This window comes from Phodopus roborovskii, unplaced genomic scaffold, assembly GCF_943737965.1.
Source record: "Phodopus roborovskii unplaced genomic scaffold, PHOROB, whole genome shotgun sequence".
NCBI classification, from domain to species: Eukaryota; Metazoa; Chordata; class Mammalia; order Rodentia; family Cricetidae; genus Phodopus; species Phodopus roborovskii.
Window position 1 is genome coordinate 6,206,213 of NW_026126416.1, and position 18,460 is coordinate 6,224,672.

The following is an 18,460-nucleotide window of genomic DNA, read 5'->3' on the forward strand; positions in this document are numbered from 1 at the left end:
AAAAACTAGGCTATCTTTCCAAGCAGGAGACAAAGTACCAGAAGCACAGTAGGGATCCCTGAGAGGAGCAGCCAGAACATCCTCAGAGGTCTGCCCTCTCACGAGCTTGGCCCATAGGCCCCACATATAGCATCTAGAGTAGTACTCCTGGCCCTACCTCTTCCCTGCTTAGACTTAACCTTTTCCTGCATTCCGGAGAGACTGTTGAACTTCATGTCCTGAGCAGTGGCCACTTCCTCCGCCTGATGCTGTTCCCCTGGTCTAGGTGTAACTCCTTGTCTGTTTAAATCCTAAAAGAACCTCTCATCTAACATCTAGTGACACCTATTTGTCCTTCTCCTTATCTCACTTTCTACAGAGTTTTATAATCACCTGATCTATTTCCTCTCCTCCATCCCACCACCAGTACAACCTTAAAGCTTGGCTGTGTGGTGCTCTATTCACCAACCAGCATGGTAGTTAACAGATGTGGGAAATGGGGATAAATAGAGAGAACATCTGTCCTAAATGTTACAAATATGCATTGAGACTAGACAATTAGTATGCACATTAAGGAATATAAGGACTATTACTCTATGGTGAAATTACATTTGAAAGGTTAAATAATACATCAAAATGGTCAATCTTTGTGCTTTTTAAAATTTTTTTTTTTTTTTTTTTTTTGCTTGTTTTACAATATTATCCCCTGTGTAGATCTGACTGCTGACTGGCCTGAACCTACAGATGTAGATGAAGCTGACCTGAAACTAAGAGATCTACCTGCTTATACCATTCACATGCTGGAATTAAAAACATTAGGCAACACACCCTCTCAAGTTAGTAGTTTTTAATCTGTCTATTAGAAAGCTTAAAAGACACATGGGTTTATGCTGCATCACTACTGGGCAGCCTGTAGCAATGTCTGTCCAGGGCTTTGCCACCTGTCCTGTCTCCTGTCCCTAGGGTGGCCTGGCTTGAGTGGTGTAAGGATAATTAATGAGTAGTTACACAGAATGCCACACTCTTCCCCATTCCCCACTCACCAAGGTCAATTCATTTTCATTTGACAAGGAAGTGTCTTAGGACAGGGCCTGCAGGAGCCAGAACCAACAGTCCTGCTCAGAGTACTTCCAGATAGTGACCCAGCACTCACAGGTCAAGGCAGAACTCTACAAAGTCTCAGGTAGTTAAAGACTGGTTGCTCTCTTCCTTTGTGGAGAAACAGAGTTCAGATATCACAGGCATGTTAGGCTTCAGAGAGCAATAGTTTCTCTGTTGAAACCAGACTTTAAGAAACTGGAAGTCTGAAAGGGGAAGCTGTAGAAAAGGGTCTTGGAGATGAGGAACTGGGAAGAACAGAGAGCTAAGAGTGAAGAAGTATGGGAGAGGCAGGAAGGGCGCGGTTGAGAAGGGGAGGGGTGGGGGACTAGGAGTTAGTGTGCTCTAGAGGAGATTTCAGACTCCAGGAGAAAGAAGACACCTTAAGAGGGCGGGCGGGATGATGCGGAGGAGGCAGGACCTAGAATAGGGAAAAGGGGCGGGATGGAAGAAGAGAGGAGGGTGGCAGCCGGAAAAGGAGGAGCCGGGAGAGGAGGGCGGGTTCCGAAGTCTCTCAATTGGGTAAAAGTCAGTGTTAGCAGCCTCATTTCAGCCACAACTCTGAGTCTTCTTTGAGCTCTACCTACTTCTCTGTCCCAGCAACCATGGCCAGCCCGCTGCGCACCCCGCTGCTCCTGCTAGCCATTCTGGCCGTGGCCTCGGCTGCGACCCCTAAGCAAGGTCCGCGCCTGTTGGGAGGCCTGCAGGAGGCCAATGTCGACGAAGAGGGTGTGCAGCGAGCATTGGACTTCGCCATCAGCGAATACAACAAGGGCAGCAACGATGCGTACCACAGCCGCGCCCTAGAGGTAGTGAGAGCCCGTAAGCAGGTGAGTGTCCCCGCTGCCCCTCTGCTCTCGGGTCCCTCCTAAACCGGAGCTCCTGACCAGGGCGCGGTTCGCGTCTGCAGGTTGTGGCCAATGTCAGTGCTTCCCACCGGAGCGATTCTCCTCCTTCCCTACTTCTCAGCCCTCTTCAGTGTGTTTCCAGGGTTACTGCCCTCCCCCTCTGGTTTATCCTGGAACCCAGGAGAGAACTGCAGGTGGGCACAAACCCTCCTAGCTCTCTCCAAAAGTCTACCAAGCAAAGGCACCAAAGACATAGGTCAGAGTCTCCTAGGTTGAGCTAGCAGCCACCAGCTGCTCCCTGGGGTTAGTGTCAACTGCTAATGACTGGAAGAAGGATAAGTAGGCCTTACAGCTGCCCTCGCCCTTCTTTAAACTTCTTATTGTGACAGGCGCTTAGATTTATCTTGTCCCTCCAGTAACCACTTGACCACACGTTTGCTCTGATCTCTTTGCTCTACTCAGGCCCACATGTACCCGAGCGTGTGTTTGTGTGCATTTATTTTTGTGAATGCTTTCAGAGTAAAACTTCCTGAAAACAAAGCCATTCTCTACATATCCAAAATTCTGTTTGGGAAATCGGGAATCCACAGACACTCAGTTCTTTCACTCAAAACCTCATGTAGTTTGCACATCTCCATACTGTAAGGATAAAGCACCTGGGAACCTTGGCGGATTCCATGGCAGGCAAGAGTGACCGAGGTGGGGGCCAAACATGCCAGGCAGACAGTTTAGTGAGAAGTTTTATTAGAAAGGGAAAAGGGGAGAAGGAAAGAGATAGAGAACAGAAGAGGAAGACGGAAAAGGCCTGTCTGTCCCAGGGGAACAGCAGGAAAGAATGGGAAAGAAGAGAGCATATGTGGGTGGATCTTTCACTTAAAGGGGTCCTTTGCACATGCATGCAGATTAGTAGTAATGGAACCCTGGGCTGACCAGGGTTAGTAGATTCTGCCAGATGACAGGGGCAGGTCAACATAATGTCTGAATCCTTACACATAAGATTTCCCAGCATGGGTTATTTCCATCCAGTCTGGCAGCCTGCCATGCTGTCCTTAGCATTGTAGAATGGTCCAGCCAGCTGTGGTGATCAGTTATGTACCACATGATAAGTTTCCCTTCAGCCATGTGTGATAGGGTGGTCCCCACGGGGCATAACCATGTGGTGCTACTGCCACTTTAGCTTGTACATGTGGGATTTGATTCTCCTCAGTGTCCACAGGACTCATTTCTTGGAAGAGTCCCCCATTCTTAAGGGACACATGACTGTGTAGACTGGTGCAGAGTCTCTTGGCCATAATGTCAATACAGGTCACTAGGCAAGCCCTCCTTGGGTCTTCCCAGAAGGTGCCATCTGTCTGCTCTGGGGAGCCTTGTTTCCCTCTTATGGCCCTGGAATGTCCTTGGGAGCCGCCTCATGAATTGTTAATTGCCCCCAAGACCGCAATCTTACCCAGTAGCCCTCCATTCACTGAGTAGATGGGACTACTGTAGACTTAGATTCTGACAGAGGAGCCAGCTTCAAGGGCTGCTAGGACCCAAGGTTGACCCAAAAGAGGGCCAGATTTTAGACCACAAAGGGTTATTCAGCTATGTATAGAGCTCATTTCTGCCCTCTCCTGAAAATGTAAACAAGTTAAATCCTGCTCCATTTCTCCTGCTACTGTGATTAACATTCAGAAAAGTTATGCACTTCCCAGGTGTCATGGACCTTGATGGCTAGTGCACCTCAACTCAACTGTGGTACTAGATGGAGCAAAGTGTAGGGAGTTTGGGCTATTTGGTCTGTGGGTCTCATTTAACTGGTGGGAACACCAGGACCCCAAGAAGTTAAGAGCTTTGTTCTTAGTCCCATGGGGCATTATACAGAGCCCTGCCCTCTGACCCAGCTCCTCAATCTGTGCTTCATACTTCTGGTGAGTTGGTCTGGGGTGCCCTGTACAGGAAAAGGGATACGTTCTATTCTTAAATTGCAAATGGAAGACATACAGGGGAATGACACAACACACTTGAGGAAATTCTCCCTGGACAATCTCACTGAGGAAGGAAGCATCCTATGCCCTCTTGTCACTGGAAGGAGGGAGTCTAGGTAAATGAAAGGAATGGGTGCTCTCTAGGCTCCATACTATGAATAGGGAAGGTCTGGCTTTCCTTCAGTGGTACAGTGTCTTAGCCTGAGCAGCCACAGTCAGCAGATTTGAACTAATCCCATACTGTAATCCAGAGCCTTTGCTTATGATCCAAACCACGCTGAGCTCCTAGAACACCCAGTCTGTCTCCCCAGTCCCGATCCTCTCCTTCCTGATACACTGAAGGGTTTGTCATTTCTGGCTTCTGCCTTTTGTTCCCTGTTTCTCCTCTTACTCAGCTACATATGGCACTTTGTCAAGGTTGCTCAGAATTACAGAATACCTGCAGAGCCTGAGGCCACTTGTCTGGGAATAGTTTGGCTTGTGAGAGTTCTGGCCTCTCAGCAATGTAGGCATAAGCCCTAAGTAAACACTGCAGTTCTGTGATGTGAGATGACGTGGCGGGATTATTGTCTTTTCACTGTAGATCGTGGCTGGAATAAACTACTTTTTGGATGTGATGGTAGGCCGAACCACATGCACCAAGTCTCAGCCAAACTTGACAGACTGTCCTTTCCATGACCAGCCCCATCTGATGAGGGTATGTACCTGATATAGGCCTAAGAGCAAACATGCAGACAAGGGATTGATTAATATGATTTGGGGGGGGCATGGATCTATTTGGAAAGATTGTACACACTCATGGAGAAATGCTTCTGTAGGGAGCAGTGATCCGTGAGTGGCTACAGATGGGTGTTTGGCATGTGTATGACATGCCAATACAGATCTGTGCCCATGTAGGGTTAGGGGAGGGGTGTCCACATGATTAATTTAGTTACAGGATGAACATATTCTGGGAGTTGGGTTACTAAGGGGACACTTATCCCTACTGGACGAGAGGCAGCTACAGGGATTCTTGCTGGAGAGAAAGGCTCTATTTATCCTAACCAAGGGCTCCCAAGCCTTACGCAGGCTACTCCTTAACAAGCTGTGCTGGAGCTGAGGAATATGGAATCATGGGGCCAGGAAAGAGGACTCATGACATCTGGGAGTAAGGATGAACAGACCCTGCTGAGTGTCCTGGGACTTAAAGGGGGGGGGGGTTGTTTCATTTCCATCATTCCACACTTGCTCCATCATCCTGGGATGGGCACTTCTCTTTTTAACTGTATCAGTATGCTGATTGTTCCTCTCTGTTCCCTTTTGCAGAAGACACTCTGCTCCTTCCAGATCTACACTGTGCCCTGGCAAGGCACACACACCCTGACAAAATCCAGCTGCAAAACTGCTTAAGGGTTGAGTCCAGTAGGGTGATGTGGACCGCTCCTTACTTGTACTCCTTCCCTGTAGTGTCCCATCCCTTGGAAGGGTGCTCCAGCTCTGGAGGACATCCGAGTGTGTCAGCACCAGGAGACAGTAGAGAAGCTGCTGCAGACAGGTTTTGCACATCTGAACAGCTGTCCCCTGGTTCCACTCTCCTTGTAGTACCTGTCATGCCTTGCTCAATTAAAAAAAAAAAAAATTACTTTGGATCCTTCTGATTTTGTTTCTGTCTCAGAATACGCAGCAAGGAAAAACAGAGAAAGCAAGAGCTGAAGGCTTATACAACCATGCATATAAGGATGAGCCCTTCACAAGTGCCAGGAGTAACCTGAGCTGCCACACTGAAGCTTTGCCACTGCCTTTGCAAGGCAGTTAGACAGTGGGGCAGGTGGAGGGTCCTGTAGCTGGGCCCAACATCACCAGCTTTTGCAGAGATTACCTGATGGAGGGAATGGCCTTCACTGAGAGACTCTGCAAGGTGATTCCATCTACCCTGCCTGCAATAGAAACTCCGTGTGTGTGTGTGTGTGTGTGTGTGTGTGTGTGTGTGTTAGAGAAAGAGAGAGAGGAAAACAACAGCCAGCATCATCCTAGGTGGAGTGACAACCCAGAGCTGAGGCAGCACTGGTCCTCCACATCCTAAGCCACTATGGCCTATGGGGATAACAGATGATGCTCCCAACTCTTCTTTTCCCTGAATATAATACAAGGCTTCTTATTGCACATTTTTGGGATGATTACAACACAGATGGAGTGACACAAGATCAACTCCAACTTCTAACCAGGGGTTCTCAGTTAGTAAGATCACCTCAGTTGTATAGATCAGGGACATCTCAGCGCCCCAGTATGGGAGACCACATGTTAAAATGCAAGTTTTCACTGTCCATCCACTCATTGCAGAGGGGGCATAGCCCAGCTGCTGGGGCCTGCATTCAAATCCCCAAACTGATCAGAGCTGTATCAAGAAGCTTCCTAGAACATCTGTCCTTTTGAGAGTCCTTTGATCTTGAACAGTAGCATTTGTTTGTCTTTGGCCCAAAGCCAGCCCACTGTTGTGCTAAGTGAATTGGCCACACTTCCTGGATTGTCACCAGCAGGCAGTGACAGGATACTGAAGTGTGTGTCCCCATGGCTCTGAGCTTCTAGGACTGCCACAGGAATCATGACAGAGGCACTATCACCACACACCTTTAAAGGAGCTGCCTTACAATCACCAAGGCCCCACCTTATAATGACAACCTATATACTGGACAGAGCCACTGTCCTGTCTTCCTCCAACATTGTATCTAGAGCACTGACTTGGCTCAGCACATCCTCATTCCAATTTTGCATATCTGAGTGGCTGTTGCAGGCTGATACCTGACCAAATTGTTCCCTGAAAGTTTCCCAGTGATCGTAATAATGCACCGGTTACATTTTTAAAAAGGAAAAGATGGGCTACAAACGCACACACACGCACATACAATTCACACATCTGGTACACAATTCATATCCAGAATACATAAAGAGCTATGAAAACCAACAAGAAAGCCACCTAAGCAAATTTCCTTTTTGAGAGATGTTAAAATTAAAAAACAAAAACCCAGTTAAAAATTATAAAAAGTCTCAATATGCATGACTCTAAAGAAGATATGCAAAACATATTAGCATACATATGAATGGTAAACATAAATCTTAAGGTAACAGCATCAGTTCCCACTTCTTACTTGTGACATAGTTATCATTGAAAAGAGAGAAATTTAACAAACTGGAACCCCAACTCAGCTGGTGAGGATGGTGAAAATGATTTGGGAAGCTGCCTGGCACATCCTCAACTTGTTAAATACAGCATCCATAAGCCTAACAGTTCTACCCCTGTTTATATAGCCAAGATAAATGGCATAAAGTAACTGCACTCTCATGTTTGCACATGCCTTCTTACAGCTGTGCTAATGAGCTAACAGAAAGAAAGGAAAACAAACTAAGTAGCCTGTCACGGGCCTGGAGAGGTGGCTCAGCAGCTGAGAACATGGGCTGTTCTCCAATTTGAAATTTAGAATCCATTGTAGAATAACACATTAGTCTCCTTTCAATATCAAGTCCCAGAGAGATACAGAGGCCTGAGGAGACTGGGAAAGATGGGGAAGGAATCAACCTGTGGAGCTCCTGGTATAACAGAACTGTAGTTTCAGCCTATTTGTAAAGCTCAGGCTGGAGGTATCCAAGCTCAAGGTTAGCCTAGGCAACTCATCTAGAGCCTGCTTCAAAATAAATCTTAGAAATGGCTGGAGATGTATCTGAGTGGTAGAATTCTTGTATAGCATGTACATGGCCTGAGTTCAGCCCTAATACCACATATACACATAAGAGCACAGTATCACAGGGCACTGTTTCAGCTTTCATTTCTGTGGTGATAAAATATGGAACAACCTGATTGAGGCAATCCCTAAACTGAGACTCCATTCCCAGGTGATTCTACATCATGTCAAGTTGACAATTAAAACTAAACACCAAAACAATTAGAGTAGCAACAGGTAGGATAACAGATCACAGAGCACCATAACTAAAGGAAAAGTTAAAATACTTTGAGAGTTATCGGAATGGGACACAAAGACAGGAAGTGAGCACACTGCACAAATGGCACTCATAGATTTGCTCAATGCACAGTTGCCTCCAACCTTTGGTCCAGAAGATACATACAGTATTTGTGAATGGCAGTACAGCAAAAGACAGTAAAAAAAAATATCGTATATGCTTGTACAAAGTGTATAGGTGAGAACTGCATAGGTGGGTCTGGGAAAAGGACACTGTTGGGTCTCAAACCTGGGTCAAACGCTCAGGTGCCTATTTAACACATCAAAGCTGACCCTGGCACCTGCTTCTCCCTGCATCTCTCAAGCCCTCCTAGCTGGCATACCTGCCAACCCCCATCGTGAATTTCTCTAGCTCAGGATCTGGGCTGCCCTTTCCCCAGATGCCCTCCCTGTATAATCCAGCCATTTCAGTTACCCCTCCTTTTTCTGGGACTCTGGACTACTGCACCTGGTTCCCCTGCTCTTCTCCTCTCCTTCCCCCTCCCTCCTTTCCTGACATGGTGCAGGGTCAAGTCCATTCTGCCTGTGCTCTCCCACACATCTATAATAAACTCTCCTCCATCATATCTAGGAGCAATCATGTTCCTTTCTTTTATTTTTTTTTTCATTCATCTGATGCAAAACCCTGGAACCAGTCATGTCCTTTCCTTTCTATTTCTTTTCTTGTTTTCATTCAGAAATGAAGTACCATGCCCTTTCCATCCTTACATCCCCATCTGTACTTCATATATGTGGAATGCCATGACTCTCTTTTTGAAGGCATTTTGAAGAGTCATTGTACATGCATGTCTAAAGCACAGTCAACCATAATTACTTATGGTTCTATTGCTGTGATAAAGCACTATGACCATAATCAACTTAAGGATGAAAGGTTTTATTTCAGCTTACAATTTCACTGCATCATCCAAAGGAAGTCAGAGCAAGAACTCAATGTAGGAACCTGGAGGCAGGAACCGATGCAGAGGTCATGGATGGGTGCTGTTCACTGGCTTGTTCCTCATGTCTTATTCAGCCTGCCTTTTTATACCATCCAGGACTACCCACCCATCCAGCAGGATGGGCTTATTTATGCACATCATCACCATTTTAGTAGTGCCCTATTGCTGTGAAGAGATACCATGACCATGGCAACTCGTATAAAAGAAAGCATTTAATGGGACTTGCTTACTGATTCTGAAGTTAGTCCATTATCATTGTAGCAGGGAGCATGGCATCTCACAGGTAGACATGATGCTAGAGAAATTGAAAGTTCTACACCCAGATCCACAGGCAGCAGGAAGAGAAATATCCTCTTGGCCTGGCTTGGGCCCTTGAAACAACAAAGCTCACCCCAAGTAACACACTGCCTCCCACAAAACCACACCTCCTAATCTTTTTAAATAGTACCACTCCCTATGAGCCCAAGGGGCCATTTTCATCCAAACTACCATAATCATTAAGCAAGAAAATGCACAACAGGCTTCCCCATAGTCTAATCTGATGGAGGCATTTTCTCAATTGAAGTTCCCTTTTCCAAAATTACTCTAGCCTTCCTTAAGTCAACATGAAATGCAACCAGGAAAAGGGAATCTTATTTAGTGTTTATCTGCTAATAGAGTAGAGAAGCACCCAAAAGGGGAAGTCCTGTCCAGACTCTTGGCCTCTCTCTGTTCACCAGCCCTGCTCTCAGTGCAGGGGACAAGAGACTTTATAAAATGGGAGTCTTATGATGTATTAGAGGTAAGTCAGAGGACATTTCTTTAGGGTCTAACTAATTTTCCTGTCCTCAAACTCATGACCCTCCTGCCTTAGTTTTTTGAGAACCACAATTATAGACATCATCACCATGCTGGACAGTTTCTTTACACCTTAATACAAGACAAAGAGTAAAGGGAAGGTAGCGTTTCCATCACATGCTTTGGGAAAGAGACTTTCCCAAGAGTTAGTTCACATGACTGTGAGTGTTATCAGAATGGAATGTGTATGCTTCAGCCTGAGGCTAAAGACTGTCTACCCTTGTGAGGCCCAATATTTGCTCTTCAGGCTTTCTGTTAATAGGATGTGGTCCACCATATTATCAAGGGCCACCCTCTTTATTGAAAGCTATGGAGTATGCCTATTAACTATATCCCCAATGACCTCCACAACACCCATAATATTGAATGAAAAGAAGCCTAGGTACCATAGCCAAGCCAAAGCAACACATGAAAAGTTAAAACTCTCAGAGTAGGATTGCTACCTTTTAGTTGTTTTTTTTTTCCTTTTTGGCCATGTAATTTATTACCCTTTAACAAATGTGAGTGTGAGTGTGTGTGTGGGGGGGGAGAGATACACATTTCAGAAGCAGCAGCAATTTTAACTACAAAGGTTGTTCTTATCCCAAGTGATTTGTTTTGATGTCAGCAAGAATTTAAGCATATATCTTAACTTTCAAATAATTATGTTGGATTTTTAAGTTCATTAAAGATACAGCTTACACAGTTGACATGTTTTGAACCAACAATACAGCAAAACAAAAAAAAATTTTTTAAAGTACATAACCTCCAAAGAATAATTTTAAGCTAAATTAAAATGTGTTTTTCAAAACTGCTTTTTCTGCCTCATTTTCTGAAGAAATATGACTGTTAGGAACAGCATGTTCCAAACTCAGCCCTTCCAGTTGTCCCCCTGGCTGTTAGCTGTGCAGTGACTATTGAGAGAAGAACAAATTCTGTTCTTGATGACACCAAGGCAAGTACTGGATACTCAGGGCCATGGGGAACCACTTGCTCTACTAATATCTCTCTGGCCAAACACTCCTAAGTGGACCTCACCTAGCTGCAAAGGTTGTTGGAGGTGAGTCACTGCACAGAAGCTCTATTTTTATAGGAAGGATGAGTGGATGGGCCAAGTGTTATATAGAAGAGTCTCTGCTTCTCAGAGTCTTTAGCTGTACTTTACCACCCACAGAATTAAACAGGATGGTGCTTAGGTCAATGCAAGCTGCACGGTCATCCGTGATTTTACAATCAAGGGTAGAATCTCCTCCGAGAGAGCTTCTTGCTTCTTGTTCTTATGTGCTCTGGGTCAGTTTCCTTGGTGTATGCAGTCTTGCTTGAGGGACTACCTCCAATCTCTCTCTCTCTCTTTCTCTCTCTCTCTCTCTCTCTCTCTCTGGAATAATTTTTTTCTACACTATGAAGATACATCTTTGCCATGTCTCCTTCTGATTATTTTAATAAAGAGGTAAGTGGTCAATAGCTAGACAGAAGAGAATAGGTAGGACCACTAGGTAGAGAGAGAAACTGGAGGTGAATCTTGGCACCACAAGAGATGCCAACAAGACACTGAAGTAATCAGACATACGGTACAGATGAGATCTACATATGGTACAGAAAATGAGCCACATCACATAATGTAGATTAATAAAAACAGGTTGGTTTAAGTTATAAGAGCTAGTTGGGGAAAAGCCTAAGCTAAGGCCAAGCTTTCATAATTAATAAAAAGTCTCTGTGTTGTTATTTGTGAGCTGACTATCCAAAGAGAAGTCCAACTACTCTCTCTCTCTCTCTCTGTGTGTGTGTGTGTGTGTGTGTGTGTGTGTGTGTGTGTGTGTGTAAAACTTTCATAAGTAAGCCAAAGGAGAGTTGAGTCTGCCAAACCTAAGATCTCCAAAGATCCTTAATGCAACACCCTTAGTATAACCATTTGCTCAGATTAGCCCTAATGGCAGCATCTTTCACAAGGCTGTTCTCTCTGCTTCCATTCCAGGATACAAGGCAATAGAATTGCTGCCTGGTGGCTGAAAGGGGAAGATTCTATGCTTTTACTGAGTGTTCTTACTCATATAGATACATTAATCAGGTATGGTTAGAGCTTAGTTGCCAAAAGTAATGAACAGATTATTTGGATCAAATAGATAGATTCCTTATCAGGCTCTTTAATCTATCCAATTTTAAATGTTTGGTTTATGGGTACCCCAGCTAAGAGTGTGCTCCAACTCTTGGTATTATCCTCCTGGCAACCCTAAAAAATAAACTTATCTTGGATATCTGTGTTTTAACCTGGGTTCCCATTGTTGTGATGCACAGGTAGGGCGCCATCTGCAGGCTTGGCCATTGATGACCACTGGGCTACTGATCACCCTGAGCTCTCTTGGCTTATGATACTTTCATTCAATGAACGCATGCTTAGTACCGAGCAAAGAGCCAGTAGGAGCAGGACCTTGAGGGTCATTTAGGGGCTACCCACACCTCACAGCCTATTTGAGTCATTTTCTGTACACTCAACCATTCAGAGGCACCTCCTGCCTGCAGCTTTAATCTCTCAAGATATAAATGCTTTTGAAGACTGGCAGTGTTCAAATTACACTATTGGAACATGATGCTACCCCTCTCTGGTACACTGTAGGACCCCAATCTAGTAGAATTGACAGGAAGATGAAAAAAGGCTCATGGGAAGTGTGTCATGCTCCAAACACTTCCATTAAAAGGATACCTATTCAGACCTGGGAAGAGAAACAATGACTTCAGGAATCCGGTGTTTGATTAAATGCAGAGAGTCTAAACTTGTATTAAAGTTAGCTCCTCGGAGCTTGAGCGATGGATTAGTAATTAAGAACACTGCCTGTTCTTCCAGAGGATTCATGTTCAATTCTCACTACCTACAAAGTAGCTGACAACCATCTGGAGCTTGAGCGATGGATTAGTAATTAAGAACACTGCCTGTTCTTCCAGAGGATCCATGTTCAATTCTCACTACCTACATAGTAGCTGACAACCATCTGTAACCCCAATTTCAGGGGCTCCTATAGCTTCATTTGTATACATGCTGCACAGACATACATAGAGGAAAAACATCTATACATATAAAAAATAATTAAGTTCCCATTCCCCTGTTGTTACGTGTGTTGTAGAATTTACATCTTGTTTTGTTTTTTGGAAGAGGTGGAGTCTCACTGTGGCATAGTACTGGATATGTAGAACAGGCTGGCCTCAAACTCACAGGGATCCTACTGTATCTGCCTCCCAGTTGCTGGGATGCACACCCTACCACATGTGTGTTGAAAGTTCCCAAGTACTTTTAATGGAAGTCAGTTATAAATATTGCTAACCCCAGAAAGGAAGGTACAGTGTCCATCTAAGGTGATTCTGATACGTAGCTAGACAGTTTGAATGTGAGTCATGGGGCTCAGTGATCTTCCTGATCCATAGAGAGGTTTGAACCAAATAGTCCTGGGCAGTCCCTCCCCAACCCAAGCACAGGATTAGGCCAAAATACCAGGATACCTCTGAAGACATGTTCAAACAGGGCAGAGCCCACCATTCCAGCTCCCTGAGTTTTCATCCAGGTGATGGACTGAATGAGATTGCCATCATGGATGCATGTATTTGAATGCTTAGCCACCCAGGAAATGTCATTGCTTGAAAGGATTAGAAGATGTGGTCTTGTTGAAGTGAGTGTTGCCTTGTTGGAAGAAGCATGTCACTGGGAGTAGGCTTTGTGATTTCAAAAGCCCATGTCAGGTCCATTTAGATCAGGATGTAGAACTCTCAACTACTTCTCCAGCACTGTGTCTGCCTGTGTGCCACCATGCTCCCAGCCATGATGATAACTGACTAACCCACTGAAGCTATAAGCAAGCCCCCAATTAAATGCTGTTTTAAAAAAAATAAGAGTTGTTTTGGTCATGGTGTGTCCTCACACCAATGGATCACTGACTAAGACAAAGTCCTGGGTTTTTTTATGTTTACCTGTGGGGGATCATGGCTGCCTAAAGTGCCACAGTGGGTAAATGCTGCTGCAAGTTCAACCTCCTTCAAAACACTGCTGCAGCCCTCTAAGATCAGGGAGTTGCAGCCTCAAATGAAGAATGTCCTGTAGTATATGAGAGCACAGAGATGGGGTGCAGGGTGGGAGCCCTGTCTGCAAGCCCTTTGTACATGTTCTGAACCCTCAGTATTTGACTGTGAAGACTCAGGCCTTAAAGTCAAAATTCCCTGTCATAAATGAAGCATGTGCCATGGTTATCTCGGGCCATTTAACCCAGAAAACCTAAAGTGCCATAAACTGCTCTCCACACTATTCACTGTGTGTTCCAAGAGCTTTCATATCCTTTTTTCTTTACATCTGCTCCTCACCTGGGTGCCCTGGGTGAGTCATTCCCCAAGAAAAAGGGCCTCTAACACCCAGTCTCCTGTCCTGGCCCTCAACTCATATCCCCTATTGGCCCAACAGCTACTCTTTGAATCCCAAAAAGCAAAGAAGCATTATTTTATTTTTAGAAAGTAATAACTGCACAAGTTAGAAAATACAGCCAGGCTTAAAATAAGGGAAATCTCTCTCCCCACACCAAGCTTCTGACACAAACCCGGAGAGGCAGGCTGCCTTCTTGACATTCTTCTGGGACCTTTCATTACTCCTTGTCTAGATCATTGGCCTGAACCACCTCAAATATGCCTGCTGATTTGACAGCAAATCTGTCCAACTCTGGCATTAAAAATAATGACTCACAGTTCTGGGCACCCACGCACCCCAATATGTGATATTTCTATTTTAATAAGTCTCCCAGTTATCTCTTCACTGGAATCACTGCCCATGGCATTGGAGAAATAGGTTCCAAACTAAACTTTTGGCCAGACTGAGGTGACACTTGAGAAAGATGTTAGCTTGGTTAAGAATAGCTGATAAGCCTGGAAAATTAAAGAAGGTAAAAAATAGCAAATCAGTGTTTGGTCTCTCAAACAGAAGTGTGAGCCCCTTCGTGGTTTACTGTCTGACATTTTCAAAAAAAAAAAAAAAGTGCCACTGCTGGACTCTTGAGGTTGGTCTCTAAATAACACTAGCCAAGGAAGTGGAAATTTGGCTGTGTTAATGGAAACTGCTTCAAGAAATCCAAAAAAGAGCTCTGAATGGAGTCATTTCCAGGAGAAAGCAGACATTGTCCAGGCCTGGAGAGCCATTAAGAAAGGGGAAAAGACCACAATGGCCACATTGGCCAAGTCAAAAGAGAATGTTTTGGAACTAGGAGCAGTAAACACTGCCCAAAACTGTCAGAAAGAACATTTTGTGAACATTGTGTACTGTGGACATATTGCGGTTCAAGGCAGGAAGATCCCACAAAGCAGCTCTGCAGAGAGCGCTCCCAGGATAGAGTGCTATTGTAAGAGCCAGTGGAGTGACTCAGGTGCGGGGGGTGGGTGGGTAAGCTTTTGGGGTCTTGGCTGTGGCTTGTGCCTTATTTCAAATGAAACTAAAGTTGTTTCCAATAAATAAAGAGCCCAGAACCTGTTCTGACGATGGAGAGGGGACATGTGGGTGGGGATGTTTTACTAGCCAACAGTTACAAGGTGCTATAAAAGATCACACAGTGTTTAAACACGGCATCAAACCATGTCACAGGAGAGACAGAGAAAGACCGAGAACTTTTCAATATGTAAACTTTTCAATAAATCAATCTCCCCTCTCTATTCCCTTCTTCCCTCCCCCCCCCATGTCTTTGTCTTTCTGTCTTTCCTGTCTCTGTTTCTCTCTGACTGTGTCCCATTTCCTTTTTCTGCAGCTTTACCTCAGACATCCGCAGCCATGATACTCTACCTTACCAATGAAATCAGTGAAGTCAAGCAGCCGCTGACTGAAAATTCTGAAACTGTAAGCTAAACAAATATTCCTTCTTTCTAAGGTATGTATCTCGAGTATTTTGTCACAACAGGCAGATGGCCAACACAGAGCCTTTCAAAGGAAATTGTCAAGCTTAATTATCCAGAATTAGTTTTTCTGAGCTCTGATATCAACCTGAATTAGACCAAAAATCTGAACTCAAAAAACCACATGACAATGCTTACATCTGTTTCTTAACCTGTCCCCACAGCATCCTGAGAAACCTCATAAATGGTAACTGAGCCACAAGTACTTCTTATCCCTGCATCTTCCTGTACACCGTCTTTGCAGCTTACATGTTTTGGAACCATGATCAACTCATTTGCCACCTATATGATGATGAGTATTGCAATAGCCATGCTTGATTACACTAAGGACAATTTCCCCATAATCAACAGTAGGGATAAACATGACAGATGCTGTTTATGGAGTGTCTGTCCTGACGGGTATTCTGTTAGTGCCATGCTCACCATATCACCTCCATTTTCACAATTCCCTGAGGTAAATAATTCTACCATTATGGCTGTGGAAACTGAAGCTACTATAAAGTAAAAGATTCAAGAGATAGGAGTGAGGCTTGACCTTCAGTACATTTAACTCCAAAGAACTCCTCATCACCTACTTTGACACCTGCTATGGCCTCTACAAACTGCAATACATTGACCACAAAAATTGCCTAAAAGCCACAGTCTCTACAGATAGGTCCAGTGATAAAACAGTTTTTGCCAATGTCAACACAAATCTCTCACCAGTTCTCAGGTCCACACTCCTACTCTCTCAGTAAGAAGCACCCCAATATATCATCTCACTCCCCAGAGAGAATGACTTGCTTGTAATTTCACTTTCAAGGAAAACAAATGCCTTGAAAACTAAAATCCAGGTTCATAAAAGGCAAAAGACTAAACCTCATATGTTTTAATGTGGATATGGCTTGTCCCCACCATGACTCACATTGACAGTCAGTAGTTGGACTTTTATGGGACTGACCCACCCACCATTATGTCTCTCCCTCTCTATGTGACCACTTCCCATCTGTAGATGGTATCTCCTTGGCCTTGGACCAGAACTGCAGAGTAAAATAAACCTCTTCATTTTATAGCATACTCTGTGGTGCTGTTACCATCAAAAGAAAATGGAAAAAGACAGATTCCACCAGGATTTCTGATGTATTCCAGTTTCCTAAAAAGAGAATGTCAGAAAAATGTAGGCCTGGGCCCGCCTGCCAGTGAGGCCTGCTCCCTGGTGTTACCTTGACTCATGGCCATATGCTCTCATGGATGGATCTCTGTGCTATGTCCGCTCTTTTGAGGTTTGAGTTTGGACCTCTGATTTTAGGAAGTATGTATTGGTCATTGGAATTGATGCTCTTAAAATTATTTCAAATTCCCAAATTGGCAAGTTAGACCCCAGTCTTTCATTGATTGGAAATGCAACTTTGTTAGTCAATTTTCTGTTGCTACAACAAAATATACAAAGCTAGGTAAGTTACAAAGGAAACTCAGTTTTGGAGTTGCAAAAACATGGTATTAGTATTCTGTTCAGCTCCTAGCAGGGAATTCACAGCAGCCAGACATTGAGTAACCATGGGAAAGTGGTCACATGCAGAAGGAGAGACAGAGTGCTGGGTGGATTGGTCTCCTTTATAACAGTCCCTTTTGAGGCAAACAGCCCTTTGAACTTGTTCTCACTAAACTACATTCCTCTGTGATTGTGGGGCCCTACTGGCAGGCAAGCCCAGGCCTATGTTTTGTTTGTTTGTTTGTTTTGGTTTTTGGTTTTTGGTTTTGTTTTTTTGTTTGTTTTGATTTTTGTTGGGTTCCCCCCCCCCTGGCATTTCTCTTTTCTTTTCTTTCTTTCTTTCTTTCTTTCTTTATTTTATATAACCAAGTCCAATTAAATGAAAACAAACATTTATAGACAATCTTAGGGAATTTGGACATCGTTCTTTCCAAACTGCTTCCTGCTGGTAAGGGGCACTGTCATGGGGGATTCTAAGAAGATGCAGAAATCCTGGCTGTAGTCTGCAAGGCTTCTTTGTCCAGCTGTTTTGAATATAGGATCACCTGGTACTCTGTTTCAGGCTGTCTGGCTTGATCAAACCACTTCAGTCTGGAAGGAATCCACTGCTTTTCATTTTCTGTGGAAACAAAAATAGAAATCCTTTTCCCCAGTAACTTGTCCTTCAACTTAAATTTTTGGAGTCAAAGCATTTTTTTATTTAATTTATTATTTTACATGTCGATCCCAGTTCCCTCTCCCTCCCTCCTTCCCTCCCTCCTTCCCTCCCTCTTACCCTCTCTGTCCTCTCACATACACTCTAACCACCCTCCCCTCCCATCCCCCCACCCCAATTCCACATGTAGGGGAATGCCATCCAGTTGGGGTCATGTAGATCTGACAGGTCATGTGAAGTAGGGACTAGGACTTCTCTCCTGTCTCTAGGTTAAGGCAGTTATCCCTCCATGGGGGATGTGTTCACAAAGTCCTTTTGTGCATCAGGGATACATCCTGGCTCCAGTGTCTGAGGTCCCTTAGACTGCTCAGTCCTTCTGGCTGAGACCCATATTCAGGGGGGCCTGAGTCAGTCCCATGCTGGCTTCCCACCCAGCTATCAGTCTGGTGGCCCATTAGCTCCTCCTTGTTCAGGTAAGCTGTCTCTATGTGTTTCTGCAGCATGGTCTTGTCCTCTCCATCTGCATCTGGGTTCTAGTTCAACTCAGTGTTTATGTGTGGGTGTTTGATCCTGTTTCCAACAGGCATTAGATGAGGGCTCCATGGATAAGTTAGTTGCTGATCTCACTATCCGGGAAGGGCATTTATGGTAGCCTTTCCATGGATGCTCAAATTGTTAGCTGGCAGCAGTCTTGTAGTTCTCTAGACCTTTCTTTGTGTTCAATATTACCTTCAAACCAATATTGGCTCCCTCTTTTATGTTCTCTCTCTCTCTCTCTCTCTCTCT

The 18,460-nt window shown here is 44.5% G+C and overlaps 1 protein-coding gene across 1 annotated transcript; it reads left to right on the forward strand.

The window, feature by feature from the left end:
- The first annotated feature begins 1,647 nt into the window (after positions 1 to 1,647).
- On the forward strand, positions 1,648 to 5,513 carry LOC127221321 (cystatin-C). The gene is made up of 3 exons (XM_051183213.1): positions 1,648 to 1,907; positions 4,476 to 4,589; positions 5,198 to 5,513. The coding sequence occupies exons 1-3, from the start codon at positions 1,683 to 1,685 to the stop codon at positions 5,279 to 5,281; spliced, it is 423 nt and encodes a 140-aa protein (XP_051039170.1). The 5' UTR covers positions 1,648 to 1,682; the 3' UTR covers positions 5,282 to 5,513.
- The last annotated feature ends 12,947 nt before the right edge of the window (positions 5,514 to 18,460 follow it).